The following is a 20,026-nucleotide window of genomic DNA, read 5'->3' on the forward strand; positions in this document are numbered from 1 at the left end:
CAGCTCTACGGCATACATCTACATCTGTAGGTAAATGTGTACATGCCGCAAAGAACATTAAGAAGACCAAAAGTCAGGGATAGCAAGCTGGCTTTAAGGGCCACTTTCAATTTTATTCACCCTAAAACTTTACCTATGCTGTGTCCCATGTTAAAGCTCTCCCTGCCCCTTATGTGCCTTTACTTCCCCCTAATCTGGCTTCCCCTGTCTATTTGTTTTTTTTATATTGTCAGAGGCTATAGTGATCAGCTTGGGAAAGGAAATGCACTTGACCAGAGTCCCAGAAGGGCACAGCTTCACTATGGGATTCATTGTAGGCTAATGTTTAGATTGAATAAAATTGACCATGCCCATTAAAGCTGATTAGATACCGATTTACTATCTGTAGCACTAGGTCTTCTATATTGATCATGTGTCACAAAGGGCATCCCTTTTCAGCAATGTGTCTATCTCCAGCAGGCCCCTAGGAAACATCCATCCCTCCTTAGAAACGTTTGAAATTGTGACGGAGGGAGCATGCATTGTATGTGAATAAGGGCTTCTCACTGCCTGTGCTTGCAAATGGTTGCACTGAGCAGAATAGGTCCAGCTGCTGTGTGTGTGGTCTTTCCCCACAGCGAGGGTTTGCACAATCTTCAAATTCTAGGTCTCAGTAAATGGGCTCAGGATAATGCTTTTATTGAAAGTCACATGGGTTCCAGGTACTAATCTTCTCTTCCTTTAAAAATGACTAACATTCCTGAGAGAGCCATTCATTTCTTTCCCAATGCTGTCTGATAAAGCATCACACATACAGTAGATGCTAGAAGGCATCTTAACAGCGTTTTCTCCCCACTATTGTATAAAATGAGAATACAAATAGAACACAACTTTTCCACATTTACAGCTTACAAATCACAGCATCTGGCAGCAGCAATTAAGATGGTTTTTAGGTTAATTTAAAGGGACATTCGCTAAAAATATGGCCAACATTTTAAAACGTGCGCTTAAAATTAATCACCTACGGGCCAATTTACATAAGTGCTGAGTACCCACAACTCCTGTTGTAGACCACATGATCTGTGGATGTTCAGCAGCTATGGAAAACAGGCCCTAAGTCAGGGGTAGGCAACCTATGGCATGCGTGCCGAAGGCGGCATGCGAACTGATTTTCAGTGGCACTCACGCTGCCCGGATCCTGGCCACCGGTCTGCGGGGCTCTGCATTTTAATTTAATTTTAAATGAAGCTTCTTAAACATTTTAAAAACCTTATTTACTTTACATACAACAATAGTTTAGTTATATATTATAGACTTATAGAAAGAGACCTTCTAAAAATGTTAAAATGTATTACTGGCACGCGAAACCTTAAATTAGAGTGAATAAATGAAGACTCGGCACACCACTTTTGAAAGGTTGCCGACCCCTGCCCTAAGTCTCTATTTAGGCACCTAAATAAGTGGCTAGATACAGGCACCTAACTTTAGAAAATCAAGTTTGAACGTTAGGTTTAATAAAAGGATTGACCGCATTTCCTAATCTGTGTCACTAATACTGGACAGATAATGGTTCTTAACCTCTTCCATAACAAGACCTGGTCTACACTAACCCCCCAAGTCGAAGTAAGGTACGCAACTTCAGCTACGTGAATAACATAGCTGAAGTCGACATACCTTACTTCGAACTTACCGCGGTTCAGACGCGGTCCACACGCGGCAGGCAGGCTCCCCGTCGACTCCGCGGTACTCCTCTCGCCGAGCTGGAGTACGACAGTCGACGGCGAGCACTTCCTGGTTCGACTTATCGCGTCCAGACCAGACGCGATAAGTCGAACCCAGAACTTCGATCCCCAGCCGCCGAACTAGCGGCTGGGTGTAGACCAGCCCCAAGACTCCCCCGCCGCTCCCTCCAGGACTTTCCTTCTCTCTAGCTTGGGACCCGCTCCCATTTAGCATGATGGTAAGGGCACAGTGGTTGCAAACCTCATGATACTTATTTGCAAGCCTCAGGGTGGGAACCCATGCTTTAGATTATTAAAATGTAAGAATTATTAAAATTCTTTCCATGTACATCTTGACACATATGCCATAGACAGGAAGGATGGTCCAGTGGTTAGGGCCCTAGTCTAACACCCAGGTTCAATTCAATGCTCCACCAGACATCCTGTGTGACCTTGGGGATAACTGAGGCACAGAAAGGCTAATAATAGTTCCTTACCTCACAGCTGCATTGTGAGGATAAATACAATAAAGATTCTGAAGTGTTCTGAGAAATGCAGGGAAACTTGCACTGCAAATGCTGCAGAAGACTAGTTAAATCCAAAGAAAAAACTGTCTACCTTCAAAAGGGTATTTGAAAATATTGCTATTAATATTAGGTTTCCCCAAAACCTCATTATCACAATAACTAAAACTCAGACATCATCAACCAGATAGTGTCTCTTTAATTTCCTTCCCAGTGACCATGTGTTTTATCTGTTAGAGTTATTAGGAAAACACTGAGTGATTAGGGAATTCTCTGTATGTTTGTTCTTGAACGATCCATCAATTTTTATCTAGCAAGTGCCCAATATTTAAATCAAACTTGTACCTGTTTAGTTGCTGCCTTTTGTCATAAGCTCGAAGAGGCGACTGTGCTAATTAACAAGAAGGGGACCAAAAGAGAATGTGGCAGCTGCTTCCAAAGTGACAACAGACACAAAAATAAAGTCCAAGCCAGTCTGGGAAGTGGTAGAAAATCCTTTCCATATACTGCAACTATATCCAAGACAATATTGAAGAATTCAATTGAGCATAATATTTTTGTCCCTTTTTCTTGATGAAGGAAACAGACAATCTATGTTTTTTTAGGAACAACTCCCATAAACAAACTGATTTCAGTCTACCTACCCCAAGTCCCAGCAATGTGTAGGAGAAAAAGGACATGCATATTACAGTTCAGAATAAGACACTCGTTTCCCCCTTTTCATTTGATGCATGAACCATTATAGTAGTGTCATAGTGCAGCTCTGGTACAATATTCAAAAGCTAATCTGTCTCTGTCACATTCACCTAGAAAGCTGCTCAGGATATCAGGAAAGTTGACACTAGCTTTTGCTGCTTCTGCATCTGGGCCTTGATTACCTTGAGCTTCCTTACAAAGGAGGTTTATTTATGAGACCCAAAATATGGAAAGGGGAGCAAAAACGGCATCAGACATGGGACAATGCACTTATGCACAGACAAAGTACGACTAGGGTGACCATATTTCCTTATGCTGAACATGGGCCACCAGGTAAAATTACTTGTATTCAAGTGAGTTCAGTGGCAATCAATCAGAACTATGCAGTACAAACGTTCACATTAACATCAACTTGGCTGAGCCCGTTAAAAAGAAATACTGCATAGTTGGATTCTTTTAATTTACCTTCTTATCTTTAAAGCTTTAGGGTTCACACTGGGAGGAATGGCACATACCCCTCCCCCACACACACACACACATCGGGAGAGGTGAGACACACACACTCCAGTATACCTATCTCACACAGGAGGGGTGACCGATCGACCTGACCCTCTCTGCCGGGCACTCTCCGCCCTCCATGCCTGGCTGGGCCCCCGGAACAGACCCATGTCTCCTGGTACCTGGCCCCCACCTTCCTGAGGCAACACATGGGGGGGCACGCAGCATCACATACCTCCCCTCCCCAGATTTCTGCCAGGGTTCACACCAGAATGTAGCCAACAGCAGCCTTTCGGCACTGGGCGGGAGGGAAGGGGCGGGAGCTGCTTCCAGCTGCAGGGGAGTGGGGTGGGAAGGGATGACCTGGCCTGTATCTTTGCAGAGCTCATCTCTTTTTCTCCCCCACTCCTGTGGCTGGAAGCAGCTTGTCCCTTCCTGTCCACACAGTGTCGAAAGACAGCTAACCTCCAGGCTGCTGCTGGCCACCGACATAACCCAGCTGCCTCCTGTCCCTCGGCTAGAGCGCAGGCAGGAAGGGGTTAAGCCCTAAGGATGCATTGTGCACCAGGGCCCAGGGAACCTGACTGCAGGGTAGGGTTGGCCAGCAGTCTCCCAGAATCGGCCCGGTGACTATTAAAGGCTATATGGGAAATTATAATAGGCCAAAATCCAGTTGGTGGCGCAGCGGAGTTAAGGCGGATTCCCTGCCTGCCCACACCCTGAACCCCTCTCACAGCCCAACCCCCTTCTGCAGCCCTGAGCCCCCTCCCGCACCCAAACTGCCTCCCAGAGCCTGCACTGAGAACCCCCTCCCGCACTCTGCCCGGGTCAGACCCGGCTAAGGGCTGGGGCAGGGGGTGGGGCCTAACTCCCTCCCAGAACCTGTACCCCCACCCCCTGCCCCAGCCCTTAGCCCCCTCCCGCAGTCCAAACCCATCGGCCCCAGTCTGGAGCCCCCTCCTGCATCCCAAGCCCCTCATCCCCAGCCCCATCCCAGAGCCCGCACCCCTAGCTAGAGCCCTCACCCCCTCACGCACCCCAACCCCCTGCCCCAGCCCTGAGCCCCCTCCCGCACTCCAAATCCCTTGGCCCCAGCCTGGAGCCCCTTCCTGCACCCCAAGCCCCTCATCCCTGGCCCTACCCCAGAGCCCGCACCCCCAGCCAGAGCCCTCACCCCCTCCGACACTCCAACCCCCTGCCCCAGCCTGGTGAAAGTAATTGAGGGGGGGAGAATGAGCGATGGAGGGAGGAGGGGATGGAGTGAGTGGGGGCGGGGCAGGGGCAGGGGCATGGCCTCAGGGAAGGGGTGGGGCAGCAGGCGGGTCAAGGGTTATCGGGTTTGTGCGATTAAAAAGTTGGCAACCCTACTGCAGGGGCTTCAGCGAACCCACCCGGCCACAGAGGTGGCTCAGCAGGGGAGGGTGCCTCGGGGACGGAGCAGCCCCGCGCTCCCTGGGGACAGGGCCCAGGGCGTGGGAGGGAGGTGAAGCCGCTGCCCCAGGGGCTGCTGTGGAGCCTGCAGTTTTGGGGTGTGAACAGGCTGGAAATTGCTTTCCCCCCTCGCCACCACTCCAGAGCTTAGTTGGAGGGCGGAGAGGCTTCCTCGTGCCAGCGCTGTGCGGGGCTTTGACACATGCAGGGCTTGGCTCCTCCTGGCCAGCGTCCCGACCGGAGGGTCTTTGACTTTCCCAGGGCGCCTTCCCAGCCAGAGGCAGTGGGGGAAGGAGCCAGAGGCGACACATAACTGGCCATCTGGCGCCTGCCCGCACTCACCAGGCACCACAGCTCATAGCGCACAGCCAGCAGCAGCTGGAAATGGGATGGGGGGTCGGAGCCCTGCTGGCCAAGAGCTGGCACCCTGCAGCTCCGCCCCTCCACCAGCCTCGCCCCCCCGCCCCCATCGTCAGCCAATGGACCCCTTACACTCACTGCTGGTGGGCGGGCGGCTGGCAAGCAGGGATCCAGCCAGAAGCAGGATCTGCCAGTACTGATGTGGGGAGACAGAAAATACAGGACAATTTGCCTGTTTTCAAGAAACAGTTGGTACACCTGTAGGAGGGCTTAAATATGGGACTGTCCCTTTAAAAACAGGATGTCTGGTCACCCTAAGTAGAAGATACTGAAGTATGCTTAACTCCATTCCTCGGTATATTGGCAAGTATCTTTTACCTGCATATACACAGTATAACATATGTAGTCATTTTATCTAGAGAACTGGGACACATGCTTTCCAGGAAATAATAGACCTATCAGCAACTAGCAAGAACGCATTGGGTTAGAAGAGGAAAGCAACTCAAAAGCAGTATTGGTTTTCAGATTGAGAGAGGACCCATTAGCTTGGTTTTCACCCCTGTGTATCACTGCAATGGGGTGAATGGTGCTCCCATGCTAAACATTACATTAAAGTTTTACTTATTAAAGATCAGAGCACACATTCCGTGTTCCTAAACATAGCCCCGGGGATCGCTGCAACCCCTCCACTTAATTCTCACCCATGCATGTATACAAGGTGATGATGCCAGCCTGTTCTCCACTGAAAGATGAAGCATGATCACATCCTGTAATTTCCCTCCGTTTTCAATGCATGAGTTGACTATCTGGTGCTAACCAAAGGCAAAGGTGGTAGTTCGTTGTAATGAAACCTGTATGATGGCAGATGATAAACTTCCAGCGTTGTTCTTCTCGAGGCTTCTCCTCCGCACTTGTACTTCCCCAACAATTCTCCTTCCCTCAGAAGGCTCAGTCCTGATGAGTGCTGAGCACTACCTATAAGGTGTGAAGCACCCTTAACTCCCACACATACAAAATCAGCTCCAGTGGGCATGATTTTCTGTGATGCTGAGCCCTCCAGTCAACAGGAGCTGTGGGTTTTCAGCACCTCTGAAAATCAAATCTCTTCCTCTCCTTATCATCATCTCTGTAAAACCTTTCTTCTTCTTTGTAGCTTTCATCGGTCTCTCTCTCTCTCCCCCTCTGTGAAGCATTTTGTATTACATTACACTGCCCATGCTTGGGAATTGAAGACTCACCATTATCGAATATGATGCCTGCTGTGAAGGAGAGCTCTGAGTCATGTTCTGCTTTGCAAGCATACAAGGCTCTGGCTTTCCGGAATGGTGAGCTGTGAAAATAGAGAAAGAGCATGTATTTGACATAAAAAAGAAAATCTCTATTAAAAATATAACACAATTTCCATGCCCACTCTCTTTGAGGAAGATGCCAAATGGAAGGGTGAAAAGGTTACCCAGGTCAGGGGAGAAAAAATTCAGAATATTTCAGATAAAGTCAAGCTCTCTCAGAGATATCACTTCCACCAGAGTCCCATTTCACCATATTGGAAATTTCAGTGTGAGCAAAACTGAAGCATTGAGGAACAGGGCATGTACAGAGTTGCCCAACACACTGAGCAGCACTAAATCAGAGGTCACTGGAAGAGTTTCCTGTCCATTAAAGGGGAGAATTAAATAAGGCCAGAGTAAGTTGGGAATATGTTGTGAGTCACTGAAGAGAAATGTCTATCTAAAACCCTAGTTCCTACTTGGGGCAGACAGGCAGGCATCATTAGTAGTCACTCATTGACACTGTAAATCAGTCAGGATGGTTTGTTTTTAACATTTACCCAAAAAATATTTTAGAGTTCATTTCTAGCTGTATCTGCAGTGTTCTAGTTCCTGGGAACGACTCTGCACTCACAGACGAGCACTTCCAAAACAGAACAATAAGTAACTTCTATTAATAATTTGTTGCCCTTTTTCAGAACCCACCACCTGAGGGTCTCAAAACCCTTAACAAACATTAAACTTCAAAACCTGCCTCTATATTATCTCCACTTTGCAGTGGGGTAAACTGTAATGTCATGTAAAGTCCATTTATTCATATCTGAATACTGGTGACCTCATAACAGAATTTTCAGAAGCATTCTTAATTCATGGCTAACTTTGCACCTCAGCAGATGACCTGCCACACACCGTCTATTGATCTCCTCATTGGTTGTTCCCTACTATGACGACCCGCCATCTTTCCATCCATGATAGCTTTCTCAAGATTATTTCCATCTCTATGCCTGACATGACCTAAGTACGTAAATTTATTTCCCGACAACAGGTCTGCTTTTCTCCAACAATATTTCATCTTCTTTGCCATCCAGGAGGTATGTAAAAATCTTCACCAGGATGGCATCTCAAAGGCATTAATTTTCCTCTTAGCAGCAGCAATTGTTTCTCGGGAGTCACATCCATAAGTTGCTATGGAAACAAATAAGCTTTTCACCAGTCGAACCTCCAGGGTAAACTGAGGCAGAAAGCATTCGCATCCAAAAGTCAACCAGCAATTCACTGGTAAAGAGGGGAACAGAATGCAGGTGTCTCTGGCTCTTGCTTCAATCAGCAGACCACAACATAAACTGAGATATCTCAGATTTCTAGTCAGGTGGGAAAGAGTTAGCTCATACTTCCACTTCTGTCTTAAGGTCAAACAAGACTGATCAGTAGGAACTAGGACAAACTAGGATTTATTGTGGTATTTTAAGCAGACGACTAGAGTATATTTTATGTAGCATATTTTGCAGTTTTGGAAATAAGGAAACTGGGATATCCCTCCCATTTCAGTGAGACAATCATGCAGGAAGCTGTATGCTGACTCTGCCTCAGATGGAAAACCCACCAGAAAAATGGAAGCCTCCTGCCTGAATTGGGAGCCCTAGAAGGCAGAACGCTTGTCAAGTGGGTTTGGCTATATGCGTCAGCCTTGGAAATGGAATGTTTGTTACCTGTCCAGTTCCTTACTGGGACTCACAGTCCAAGATATTTGGGCTGTGCCTCTGCTCATACAGATACCAGGGGCAGCATAGACTTATCAAGGAGGTGTCAAGATTTTGGCTCTCAAGCCAATCAAGTGCTTCCAAAACAGTATGAAAACTCTGAACTGATATCAGTAGATTCAAACAACAATAATGCCTTGTTGAACTGAGTTCAGTGCTCTTTTTAGGAGCATTACTTTAAATGCCTAGATCGCTTTGGCATTTAGACTTGAACTTCTTGTACCCCCTTCCCCCCAATCCCGAGGGGATTTATTTACATTGCCTGAACAGATCAGGGTGTATTCCTACCTCAGTTGATCATGGAAGCCACAAAGACCCAACCTGACTGCTCTTCTCTTTGGAAAGTTGATGCTCTGTGGCTTCCCTGACCTTGACAATGTTCTCGGTACATATAGTACAACCTGAAAGGCTAGGCTCTCTGGTCAGGAATTGGGGGGTCTGGATTGTGGAGGGAGGGTCCTTCATTTTCTTGAGCTTCCTTTTGCCACTGAAAGACTGAACCACTCTGAATAGAATCGACACTTGCCTTTTCATTATGTTTCATCACCCGTTGAAAAGAGTTCCAGCTCCCTCAGAGGGAAAACTCAGGCAGGGTGCATAGTGCCATGGGGGCCACAAGAGGGTGCTGTGTAAGCCACTCTGATAGTCTTCTAGGTCACTTCCCGCAAGATGCCTGATGATGAGGCCCTGACATGTGTATCATCCAATAAATATGAGTCATTGTACTACTCCTGGCTATTATCACGATCGATGCCTTTATGAACACTCTGGGAACACAGAACAGACTTAAGGGTAACGTTTCCTGTAGATAGTGGCAATTTCCATAGGTGAACTAAAGAAAACCAGTAACAGGGCCTGACTGGAATACGCAGATAAGCTTCATGGTGGCAATACCTGGAGAGATTGCACCAATAGCGGGAGCTAGAGTCTCCACCTTCAATTTCATCTTCTCTGTCAACTTAATAATCTGCTTGAGATCTAACACAGCCTGGACTCCTCCAAATCTTTTTCTCATTATGGAGTAAAGTCCTGAGCACCTTTCTCCCTGAGAGAAAAGTTCTATTGCCCCGGTTCCACATTGTGTGAGGTTTCGTTCAGGACAGCTTGATGTTCCTCATCTTCTGTCAAAGTTGATTTCTAATGATAGATCCTATCTGTTTCTGTGTATGGTCTTTTGGGAAGAAATCCATCTTTTCAGGATTGACCACATCCTTTGCCAGGGATAACTGTACCCTATCATACTTTGGTTGATGAAGAGAGCATATTTGGGTTCTAGGGCACTGTAGAATTCCAGGACTTGCTAAATGAACCTTTTCCCTTTGTCTCTTCCCCATGATGTTTCTGAAGGAAAATGACAAATTCTGTCCTAATTATAGATGTGGGGTATTTGTGTTTGGCCTTAGCTTGCTTGTACTCTCTCTTTCTGGCTGAATCTCAATGGTTACAAATATACCTAGCGGGGAAAATACGATGAATTAAGGCTGAGAATTCCCCAGGGGAGGAGCTCATGGAAGGAGATAAATGTCTGCAGCACTTTAGGCATTTTCTGCTATTGCTTTGTTTCTGAGGGAGAAGGGGAGGATGGTCATCCCCATCTGAGGATTGTTCTCTTTTCTTGCCTGGTCTTACCCCAGGGGCTGTGGGGAGAAGAGTCTTAAGCATTCTTCATTATTCAATCTACATTTGGAGAGAATATGTAGCGAAACATCCAGTGTGTTGAAGAAGAATGATCTGCCCTTGTGTAATTGTCTATAAAGAAGTCTCAGCTGGTGTGGGATGATGCAGAGGCCCCAACAAGCCACCCTAACTGAGGGGAGCGAAAATCTGTTGACTGAGAATGACTGTGGCTCATTAGATGGTCTCTTTGCAGATGGGTGCTTCTTGGACTTTGGCTTGCTCTCCCATGATGCAAAGGGGAGGAAACAACAGAGACAAAGGAGCTTGGCATTCAAGGAGCAAAGTCCCAGAAATTGTGGTCCCCTAAGAGGAGGGAGTACGAGATCCTGCTCACGGCTGCTCTCAAATCAGTTTTTGAAGCTGGGATTACAGATAGATAAAGTGGGAGGCCTGACCCACCACTTTGTTTGTATCTGAAGTGTGGAGGGGGAGTGGTAGGGCATGGCCAAACCCTGGAGGCTCATGGACAAGTCTGAATGGTCTCCACTGTTTTGTCTTATGTTTCCCAGTAGAGCAGTTGTTTGTAGCAAGGGGAAGAAAGTGTGTTAACCTGACAGAAGTGATTGGAAAGTAAGATAAGTGGATAGTAAGAAACCCTGAAAAATGGATAGGCAACCACGTAAATATAATCTCTCTCCATCAGTACCATTCGGACATGACTTCTGATTTGTCATACAAGAGCTAATTGGAATCTATAATCTAAACGCGGAATATTTGGAAGTTCAGATGCAGCGAATCTAATTCCTCACAGGGCAAATAGATTTTCTTTGAAACAACAAATCTTTTACACGTGCATTTAAAAAAAAAAATTCGGTCACTTTCCTTTGCAGGGGCTCGTTCATCAAAAAAAGAGCCTTTTCTGTTAGTACCATTTTCATTCAATATAAATAGGAAACCAAAACAAGCTCACTACCATCCGAAAGAACCCCTGGCTCCTTCCCCAAACAACAACAACAACAAATAAAGAGCAGTAAGAAGCAGGGTTTATTTGTCTCATGAGGGTTCATCATCATCTCTCCCACCACAACATTCTGAGGTTTGCTTTGGGATTTTGAGTTTTTTCAAGGCAAATCTTGGTTGAACCTGTCTATTTTCTCCAGCTTCTGACTTGAAACAATCAGTTGGCCCAAATTTGCTCAAATTGGGCATGGATTCTCCCAGAAGTTTTGCAAGCCTCTTCAGTAAACCTGGTCAAATTCATAACAAAATCTCAGACTGGGATTTGTAATTTCATTGTAGGGTGACCAGACGTCCTGATAAAATCGGGACCGTCCCGATTTTAGCTGTTTGTCCCGCGTCCCGACCGATCTCTGGTCGGAACGCAGTTTGTCCCAATATTTCGCTCCGCCGGCATTTTTTTTTTCCCCCTCCGCTGGCAGCCCTTGGCTTTTTTTTTTTTTTTTTTTTTTGCCCTCCCTCCCCCCGGTGTCCCGATATTTTCTTCCTCTCATCTGGTCACCCTATTTCATTGACATGCTTTGGTACAGCTCCAAAGATGATACTTTTCCAAGTTTTCCCATCCAGTTCAATTGGCGGTCAAGGGTGGGGAGTGGCACTGTTAGACAAACACAAACTAAAGGGGTTACATCTCTACCATTCAGGAGCCACGTAGGACTCACTCAGCATGCAAAACTTTGTGGAGGTCATAGAAATAAACCAAAGGTATTTTCTTGGCAACGGCCCTGAATTATTTAAGCTGTTGCTATTTTTGTGAAATAAACCCCACCGCTTGGTCCCCAACCACTTTTTTTGTCCTCACAGCACCTCAGTGCAGGTTACTATTATCAGGACTGTGCCATTTCTGCTGCTGCTGCGCCCTTCAAGGAGATAAAAAGGCTTGCATCCTTCTGATCACTCATTTTTAATTTCTGCCTCCAAGCATGGCATAGGGCCAGGAAAGCACTCAGTGGAGTTTTCCCAATGTGCCCTTGTACAATTTATAGAATGAGGGAGTCGTCCTCTCAGAAAAGGGGCTACTTAGATGATATTACACCATTGTTAGGCCATCGCAGGCTCCCATCAAAACAAATAACCTGCTGAATAGACAGGAGTTAAATGTGGCATTTGTAAGTCGTGGGTGAAGGTAGTTTTCAATTTTTTCAGGTAAGGAGCAGCACCCAGGTTCTGCCTTTCTCCCTGAGAGGGAAGAGACATCTCTCTTCCTGCTGCTCTGCAACATTTATGCACTAATGAATACTAATTAAAGGACGGGAAAAAAGCAAAGATAATTCCCGCTTAGGCTGTTCTTAAAGGAATTAATATGGCTTTTTATTGCATTTTTTATGATCCACTTGAAGAGAAGGGGCCTGTTCAGAGGGCAGCTTTCTGGAGGTCATATTGAAAATCATCAGAGGATGGTTATTGCCACCTCTGGGTTATATACTGTAGCAGTGCAGTTGCCAGAGATGGGCTGGGGTGCTGCCTACTAATGAGTGTTAGATATTAAGGCATCAATGCTGCTCTACAATCCAGCACAGCAAAGCAGCTGGCAAGCCTGGTTAAACAAATCACCTTGAATAAACTAGTACAGGGAGAGTAGGCAGGGAAAAGGGGGTGTGGTACAGGTGACAGATCTGTAAGCCAAACTGACTGCTTCTAGCTCCCATACCAATCATAAGAGGACACAAATATATCAATGATGTTGCACCCAATTTCATTTCTTTTACAAGGTGAATAGTCTTTGTATTCCCCCAACTCCCATAATACGATACATATTCAGTACAAAGGTTTATGTTGAAGAGAGGCACATTCCTGCTATACATTGCATGTTTCTTCAACGGAAGATAAACTAATCACAGCAGCCAGTTAGAATACTCCAAGTTCTCAGGGCTACAGGAGATGGCATATCGCAAAACAAGAATGCTCTAGAAAAAATGGGTATTTTGGCAGTTGAGACCATGCAGCAGTTTTCAGTACTTAGAGGCACCATGAGGCTAGGCACTTTAGAAATAACCTAGGTAGAGCATTATATAATACCATATTCTTCCACCTCAAAGGGTAAGATTTTCAAACTTTCCTTTAGAGGGTGTCCCCAACTTCCAGGAGCAACTTATTTCATGTGACATCTAACTACCTGAGATGCAGACACAATAAGACAGATGTCTATATTACATAGTTTCATTCAGTAATTGGCACCCATAAAATTGCAGGTGTGAAAAAGGAAGATTGGGCTGGGGGGAAAAATCAAGGCCCATAGTATTTAACAATTCTTAGTTATGCCTTGCAACACTCCTGTGAGGTTAGTGCATTTCTTACCTGTTGTAGAGATGGTAAAATGAGGTTCAGGTAATTTAAGAGACTTGGCAAAGGTCACACAGCAAGACAACTGTAGCAGTGGGAATAAGACTTAGGGGTCATGATTCCCAGTTGCCTGCTCTGATCACTGAGAAATTCTCTCAATGGTCTACACCACTGTTGGGATGAGAGGAACACCTGATAGATAATTAAGTGTTGTTAGGTCATCTCAAACCGTTCCTCTTGGATCATGGGATGTTTGGAAGTTTCCTCTCTTGCTGCATGAAGGCAGCTGAAGACCAATGAAGACTGGTAACTAAAACAACAAGCTAGAGACCAAAGCTGGACTGCACTGGGGGAACTTGAACAAGACACACAGAAAAAAAAAAGTAAATAAAAATATAATTGCAGCAGCAGCAACAGAAAACCAGAACAAACTCTGCAACAGACCTGATGGGGGATGAGTCGCTGGACGTAGAGGAGGTGGGCATAGGACTTGATGGCGCAGAGAACATGGGCCAGGACGGTGAAAGGGGTGATGTTGGGCTTGGATTCTGAGGGCTGCAAGACAGAATCAGATAACTTATCAACACACAACCATCACAAACAAACAAAACAGAGAAAGACATTCCAACAACATCCAACGAGAGTAGGTGCCTGGGGAATATTCACAGCATGAAACAAAGCTACAAAATGGAACACTGAGACCTTGGCAAATAGTTTCAAGGCCAGATCTGCATTTCTTTAGAAAAAAGGGCTGGACCTTGCAATTAATCCCTGCTCTATTATTCTTTTGCTGGCAAGCTGGCTGCTTTGTTGTATGGAACGACTACATTCTAGGTTACAGAGGTCATCTCACTGCACACAGCTGCTTTCTTTCCCTAGCTACTTACCTGCTTTGTTTTATTTCCCCCATTGTTGCCAGGCTGTTGATCACATTTCTGGACATGAATGATGTCTGTAACCAGCCTTTCATTCCTCTTTTTATTTTGGTGGTCGTGGTGTGCAAGTATGAAAGGCTATTCTCTGGGCTGCAATCCACAGTGCCCGAAAACAATTTTCTGTTTATATTTTTAACTAAATGGGCCTTACACACTGGAAGCCTAGAGGAGTTCATTATCTGAAGGATGGCAGGGAAGTTCTTCCATTCTAGTATCTGTCTGAAGAAAATTAATACGGAAAAACCTCCAATAAATATGCCCCACATCAGGTAACTTAGGTACCTACTACGAAAAAAGAAAGACCCGTCACTCCAATATTGACAAGCCCACAACAGAACACCTATTCCACATGCTCTCTGTGACTAACTCAGCTTGCTGACATGGACTCTTTCTCTGTTCTGAGAACGAACGAAAACCAATTTTTAAGTATAACCTATTTTGTGAAATCAGCAAAAGGCTATTGAGGAAAGCATCAATGCACTATCTAATGGGATTTCTGCCAGTGCAGGTACAGGACCTATTATTCAAGTCGGCAGCTAAACGCAATTGGTCTATAGCTGTCAAACTTATAAATGATCAGGAGCCTCTGTTGGGACTCCAGCATGAACCAATCTATCACGATGCAACTGGTTTGCGGGTGATGTAAATGGCTGATATGCATGTAATAGAGTCTGCTCATTATTTTTGCAGTGCTTGCTTTGATTTTTTTCCTCCTCTACTGTAACCTTTCCACTGCCTTTTTAATTGCCTTGTTTTAAACTTCACTCTTTTTCCTCCTCTGTAGAAGAGTAATCAACTCAGCTAGCTCTGGAATTTATTAGATACCGATTCAGTACTTTTCCTTGAAGTATTAGCGTCGTAACACAGAATAAAGTGGAACCAACCTTATAGCAAATTCTGGGAGAGTGAAACTCCTCTTATAGAGAAGTGGAGTAAAACTTCCTTAACTGTTTCAGTGCCTTTCAGGGGATCTAAGTATAATTGTAACAACTGCACTAAAAGAATGTGCACCACTTGAAGTCCCAATCTTCTAGCCTTCCAGTGTGTTTGGTGTCTGAACCATATTGTCTGTCTAATTTAGATTGTAATCCATGTTTTGTACAACACTGAGCATGCTACCGGCCCTCAACAAGCAGTATATAAAAATGCCAAGTTGGGTTACTTTGTAAAGATTGGTTTTATGCTTCAGTCCTCAGTGAGGAATCAAATTCCTTGTTCCATTTGTCCTTGATACGCAGTGGGGGCTGCAAGCTAGAGATCATGCAGCCACCGACCTATGGGCAGCCACCACTATTGTAGACAAATACAGTACTTAAAGGGAAGTGGAGTAGAGGATTCGATGCTAAAATAACATGGCTGATGAGTCTTAAGAGATTAAATTTGTGTTTGAGAAAATGGCAAAATGGATCTGTCTCTTATGTTAAGAGACTCCCAGAGGTTGTTACTAAGCCAGTTCCCCCCTACTTTGGGTTGCTATACCAAGGGGCACTGGATGAAGTTAGTAAGTTGTTCTGTTCTTTTGAGAATGGTCCAAAGGAGCTGGAAATCAATCCCTTTTGAGCAGTTAAGAAAAGTGGTTTGGACAACAGAAAAGAGTATAGTCAGGTCCTTCCCAAATGCCAGGCCATGCGTATACCGCATTCTAGGAAACAGCATGGGCACATGAAACCTGTCTTCTGGCTCCTTCTAACCAAAGTTTCCTAACATTATTACACGAATCACGTTAGGGGCAACATCTGTGTTTTTTAAACATCACAATAAAAAGGTTTTTTTTTAAAAGAACAAAGACAAGGAAAAATCTTCTGAAAACAATGACCTTACGCTAGACTCCAGCTCATGGTTTCTGTTTCTTATCATAGGACTTGGACTGGCCCAAACTCTGGAATATTTTATTAGAGTGAGAGAGAGAAGTCAATAGGATGGACAATATCCTTATTCAGTTTCAGGTTATGTTTCAAATGCCAACCTCCTATCACAAACAAATCAGCAGTTTCGGCGATAGGTTAAAGGATACTGTTGAGTAATTTTTGGCACCTTTTCTTTCCTTTGCTTGAATTACTCTTTTAATAGCTTGAAAATAAAATTTAACTCCCTGCAGATCATGCTCTTCCTCCACTTGTACAGCCCTCATTCCTCCCACCTGAGTTCATGGACAAGCCAGTATCCCCTGTCAACGTTCGGAGGTTCTTATGGTTTCTCACACTCTTAACTCTACATTCTAAAACCCTCAACATTCTAAAACAGTCTCTCCAACACTCAAGTCCCCGCTAGTCTAAATGATGAGAGAATGTGATACAAATCTGGGTTTCCTGCATCCCCTTTTATTTGTACTTGAAATGAACATGGCTCCGTTTTGCTTGTGTCCAATTCCATGCAAATCTCATCTGTCCCATGTTGGAGTTATCACGAATCGGGCGAGAGAAAAGTGTGTTAAAAGAGTTAGTGGATTCAGTCCACTTTCTCACCACTCAAAAATCATCATTACAGTCGGTACCAAGAGGACATTGTCTACCATGTTTTAAAAGAGGTCAAATCTTCAGCCTAAACTACTTGATGTCCATGCCTATTCAGGAGTAAACGCTTCCTTGCCTTATTCACACGAATAGCAGTCCCACTGAAGTCAATAGGAGCAAACAATCTCCTTACCTTTATTACTTAAGAAAGTCATATTTAGAGAGAGATAAGTAAGTACAGTAGCACATTAGAATTTCCTTAGGAATACTATATGAAAAAAACCCCATCGAATGATTTTATACAGACTTCTATCAGAAATCCCTAACATAGTTCTTTGATAGATATCAGGTTTTAAAAAAAATTATTTATTTTTATTTGATATTTTGCTAAAAATTGGTCATTCCTTTATAAAAATGACAAATTGTCTCCAGACCTTTGTTTATTTATCTATTTTAGCAAAACCTCTTAGGTTACTTGAATTTATTATTTATTGAATATATTCTACGTTTAAACAAAGGATGGGACTGCAAAAGGGACAATTAGCCCAGATCATACAAATTAACCGTTTTTTGTTCTCTCTCTGGCAGGCATAGGATGCTAGCTATCTTGTGATGACATTATACCTTCTAGTAACGCATCAAGTTGTAGAGCACAGTAGCAGGCAAGTATGGCTTATTCAATGTGTGTATGGGCATGCTTCTGCCCTTGAATGGAAAGAATATGCTAGATCCATTGAAATATACATGAGTTCTTCTCTCAACTGTATGAGAGACTTGAGCTCTTCCACCTCCTTTGGTGTAATGAAGAGGAGCTTGTCTTTTGGAAGCTGAAGTTCATCAGTTCTGTTCCTCATGCTAACCCTATGCAATGCTAAGGAGTTACGGAACATTACAAGTCTCTTATAGTGTCACATCGTTACATGGTAAATACAATGGAAATTACATCATTATTTCATCTTTACAATAGTGGACAGGGTACATATGCTTTTAGACTTTCTACTACTACTCTACATTTACATGGCACCTTCCATGAGAGGCTCTCAAAGCACGGTATAAGGAGGATGTCATACTACTCATTGGTAAACTGAAGCTTAGAGAAGTGAATTGGCTCGCTCCGGTGAGTCAGTAGCAAATGTGGGCATAGAACACTTGACTTCCAGCCTCCAACCACTTCACCTGGCTGTCTTGCTACCAGACATTCTGCAGTTTCAGAATAACTTACAGGAAATCTTATATTCTACGAAAGGCATTTTATCTACCAGTGAGTCTTTAGTAGTTACAATACCCAGTGAAGAGAGTTCACTGCAGGACTTGGGATATTTAGGAATGTGTAATTAAAAGCATTTCCCTCTATATGGTATATTGGACCTATACACTGTTTTTGAGATTAAACTCATTTCGAAACAATGTAATTCTCATTAATCTTAAAGACAGCTGCGTCACCAGTATGTATTTCCACATTAGCCATTTAGTCCACTGCACTAATGACAATATAAAATATAATCAAGGTTCTCAGAAAAGAGAATTATTTCTATTTTTTTTTTTAAACTTATAGTAAGGAGCACATCTTTCAAACTAACCTTTGTCTAGGAAGCTGTTACTGTAAGCCATTTGGGCCAGGGACTGCCTTTACTGTGGGTCTTGGATGGCACAGAAAACACTGTCGGTGCCTATCAAACCGATCAATGAAAATAATAATTAATGAAGATATGCATTATATTAAATGGAAAAATGATCCCATTTCAATTGAGTTACACAACTCTCTTCAAGTGGAGTTGCATCAGCATTGATTTTGGTTCAAGTTGACCAAACTATTCTCTGCTCAGTCTTAGAAGTCATTTTGTAAGAATCTTTACAGGAAACCTCTTCATGAAGTAGACATTGTGTTTTTAGGATTGTAGAATGTGCCATCCTTATGTTCATGCCTACCAGCTCTGTGATCAACACACAAGTGAATGGCCTCCTCCCTCTCAATATGCTTTTATTTATTTTTTCCTTTTAAAACCTACTCTAACATACTGCTTGAATATTGTCCAACTGTTCCAGTTATGTAGCCACAGAGCCTATGCTTTCCCTATGTCTCTTTGGCAAGCAAGGGTGGTTGAATAAACACACACTATTCTGGGATCTCTTTGTATCTTGGAAAGCAGTTATTTTTGTATGGACTGATTTCCTTTCTTTCTCTCTCACAGGAATCTCAGAGGGGGCGGTAGGGCTTTTGAAAATACCAATTGCTGTCTGAATTCAACTGTACAAATGTGCAAAAGTAACATTCCATCTGACGTTATTTATCTATTTACTCTTGTGTAGGTTGCAGGCAGCACTTCCGGTTTGATGCAGAGTGGGAAATAAAACAGAAAAAAGAATAGCTAGGAACCCAAAATATCAAAAACCGGAAACAAAAATCTGACTAACAGTGGCTGAAATTAGACTCTCTAAACCAGGATATTAACTTTTCACAAATAGCTGCAGGAGAGGGAATTCCGTGAGTTGGCAGCCCAAAATATTCCACTGCTTTAGAGCTTTCCTTCTTGTTCATTACATGCCTTCAACTTGAGCAAACTTTGAAGAATGCGAATAGCAACAGTGACCTGCAACTGTGGAAATCTACGGCAAAATAACAGTATATGCACTGGTAATGGTATTTTCGAAGGAGCAAGAAGGATTTTGGCACCCATTGACTTTCAGTGAGCACTCCGTATCAAACTCCTATAAGCCCCTTTGAAAATTCCACACTGCAAGCAAAAAGGTATGATTAGAAATGAATAAAATTGTAGCAGAAGGATTTTCATCCCAAATGTCCCTTCTTTATTCCCATGTCTGTTGTACATCTTATTATCTTCCCATCCTCGTGTTTAATTGCAGCCTACACAAGTAAAAAGCCCTAGTTTTATTTCCATATTTTGATCTCATTTCCAGTTGCTGCATCTGAAGGCTCTAATCACCACTCCCCATCCATATCCTGTCTCTCTCTTCCTCCCCATACCCTGCAAGTCTACCTACCAGTCTCTCTGACATTTACGTGACACAGCTCAAACCTTGCAGCCATTTACGGATCTAAATAATTATCCCCAGCATGGTTTCAAGACAGATTTCACCGCTTTATTCATTTCGCTCACAGGACAACATCCAGTTCTGCTGGAGGAAGCTTTTCAAATGATTTTCTAGGGAACTCAGGATTCAAATAATTGTTTCCAGCATCAAAATATCTTACATGTGAATGGGAACAGCCTATCAATAAATGGAAATCGCCCATCAATGAATCAGCTCTATAATATACTCAGTAGCCCCATGCTGTGTTCTCTATCAATACCGGACTATATAAAAAAAAATCAATGTTATCACCATTCCATTCCTACAAAACAAAGCTGCTAAGCTTCAGGCTCTCTCAATGCAACAGCCAGAGGGTAGCTGTTGCACAACTAGCTAATGCAAGGATATTCAAACTTTGTCAACCGAGGGCCACGTTATCAAATTTCCAAAG

At 43.8% G+C, this 20,026-nt stretch overlaps 1 protein-coding gene across 3 annotated transcripts in view; it reads right to left on the reverse strand.

Annotated features, from left to right (window-relative positions):
- The window catches only part of ARHGAP26 (Rho GTPase activating protein 26), a 443,229-nt gene that overhangs the window by 10,494 nt on the left and 412,709 nt on the right, over positions 1-20,026 (reverse strand). For 2 of the 3 annotated variants that reach the window (XM_026659432.1, XM_026659434.1), the window contains exons 21-22: positions 13,599-13,709; positions 6,448-6,539 (exon numbers count right to left, since the gene is read on the reverse strand). In XM_026659432.1, the coding sequence (XP_026515217.1) occupies positions 6,448-6,539; positions 13,599-13,709 (203 nt within the window). The remainder of the gene's footprint in view (positions 1-6,447; positions 6,540-13,598; positions 13,710-20,026) is intronic. The other variant, XM_026659433.1, reaches the window with a different exon arrangement.

Source organism: Terrapene carolina, unplaced genomic scaffold, assembly GCF_002925995.2.
Source record: "Terrapene carolina triunguis isolate 2854851 unplaced genomic scaffold, T_m_triunguis-2.0 Scaffold629, whole genome shotgun sequence".
Taxonomy (NCBI): Eukaryota; Metazoa; Chordata; order Testudines; family Emydidae; genus Terrapene; species Terrapene triunguis.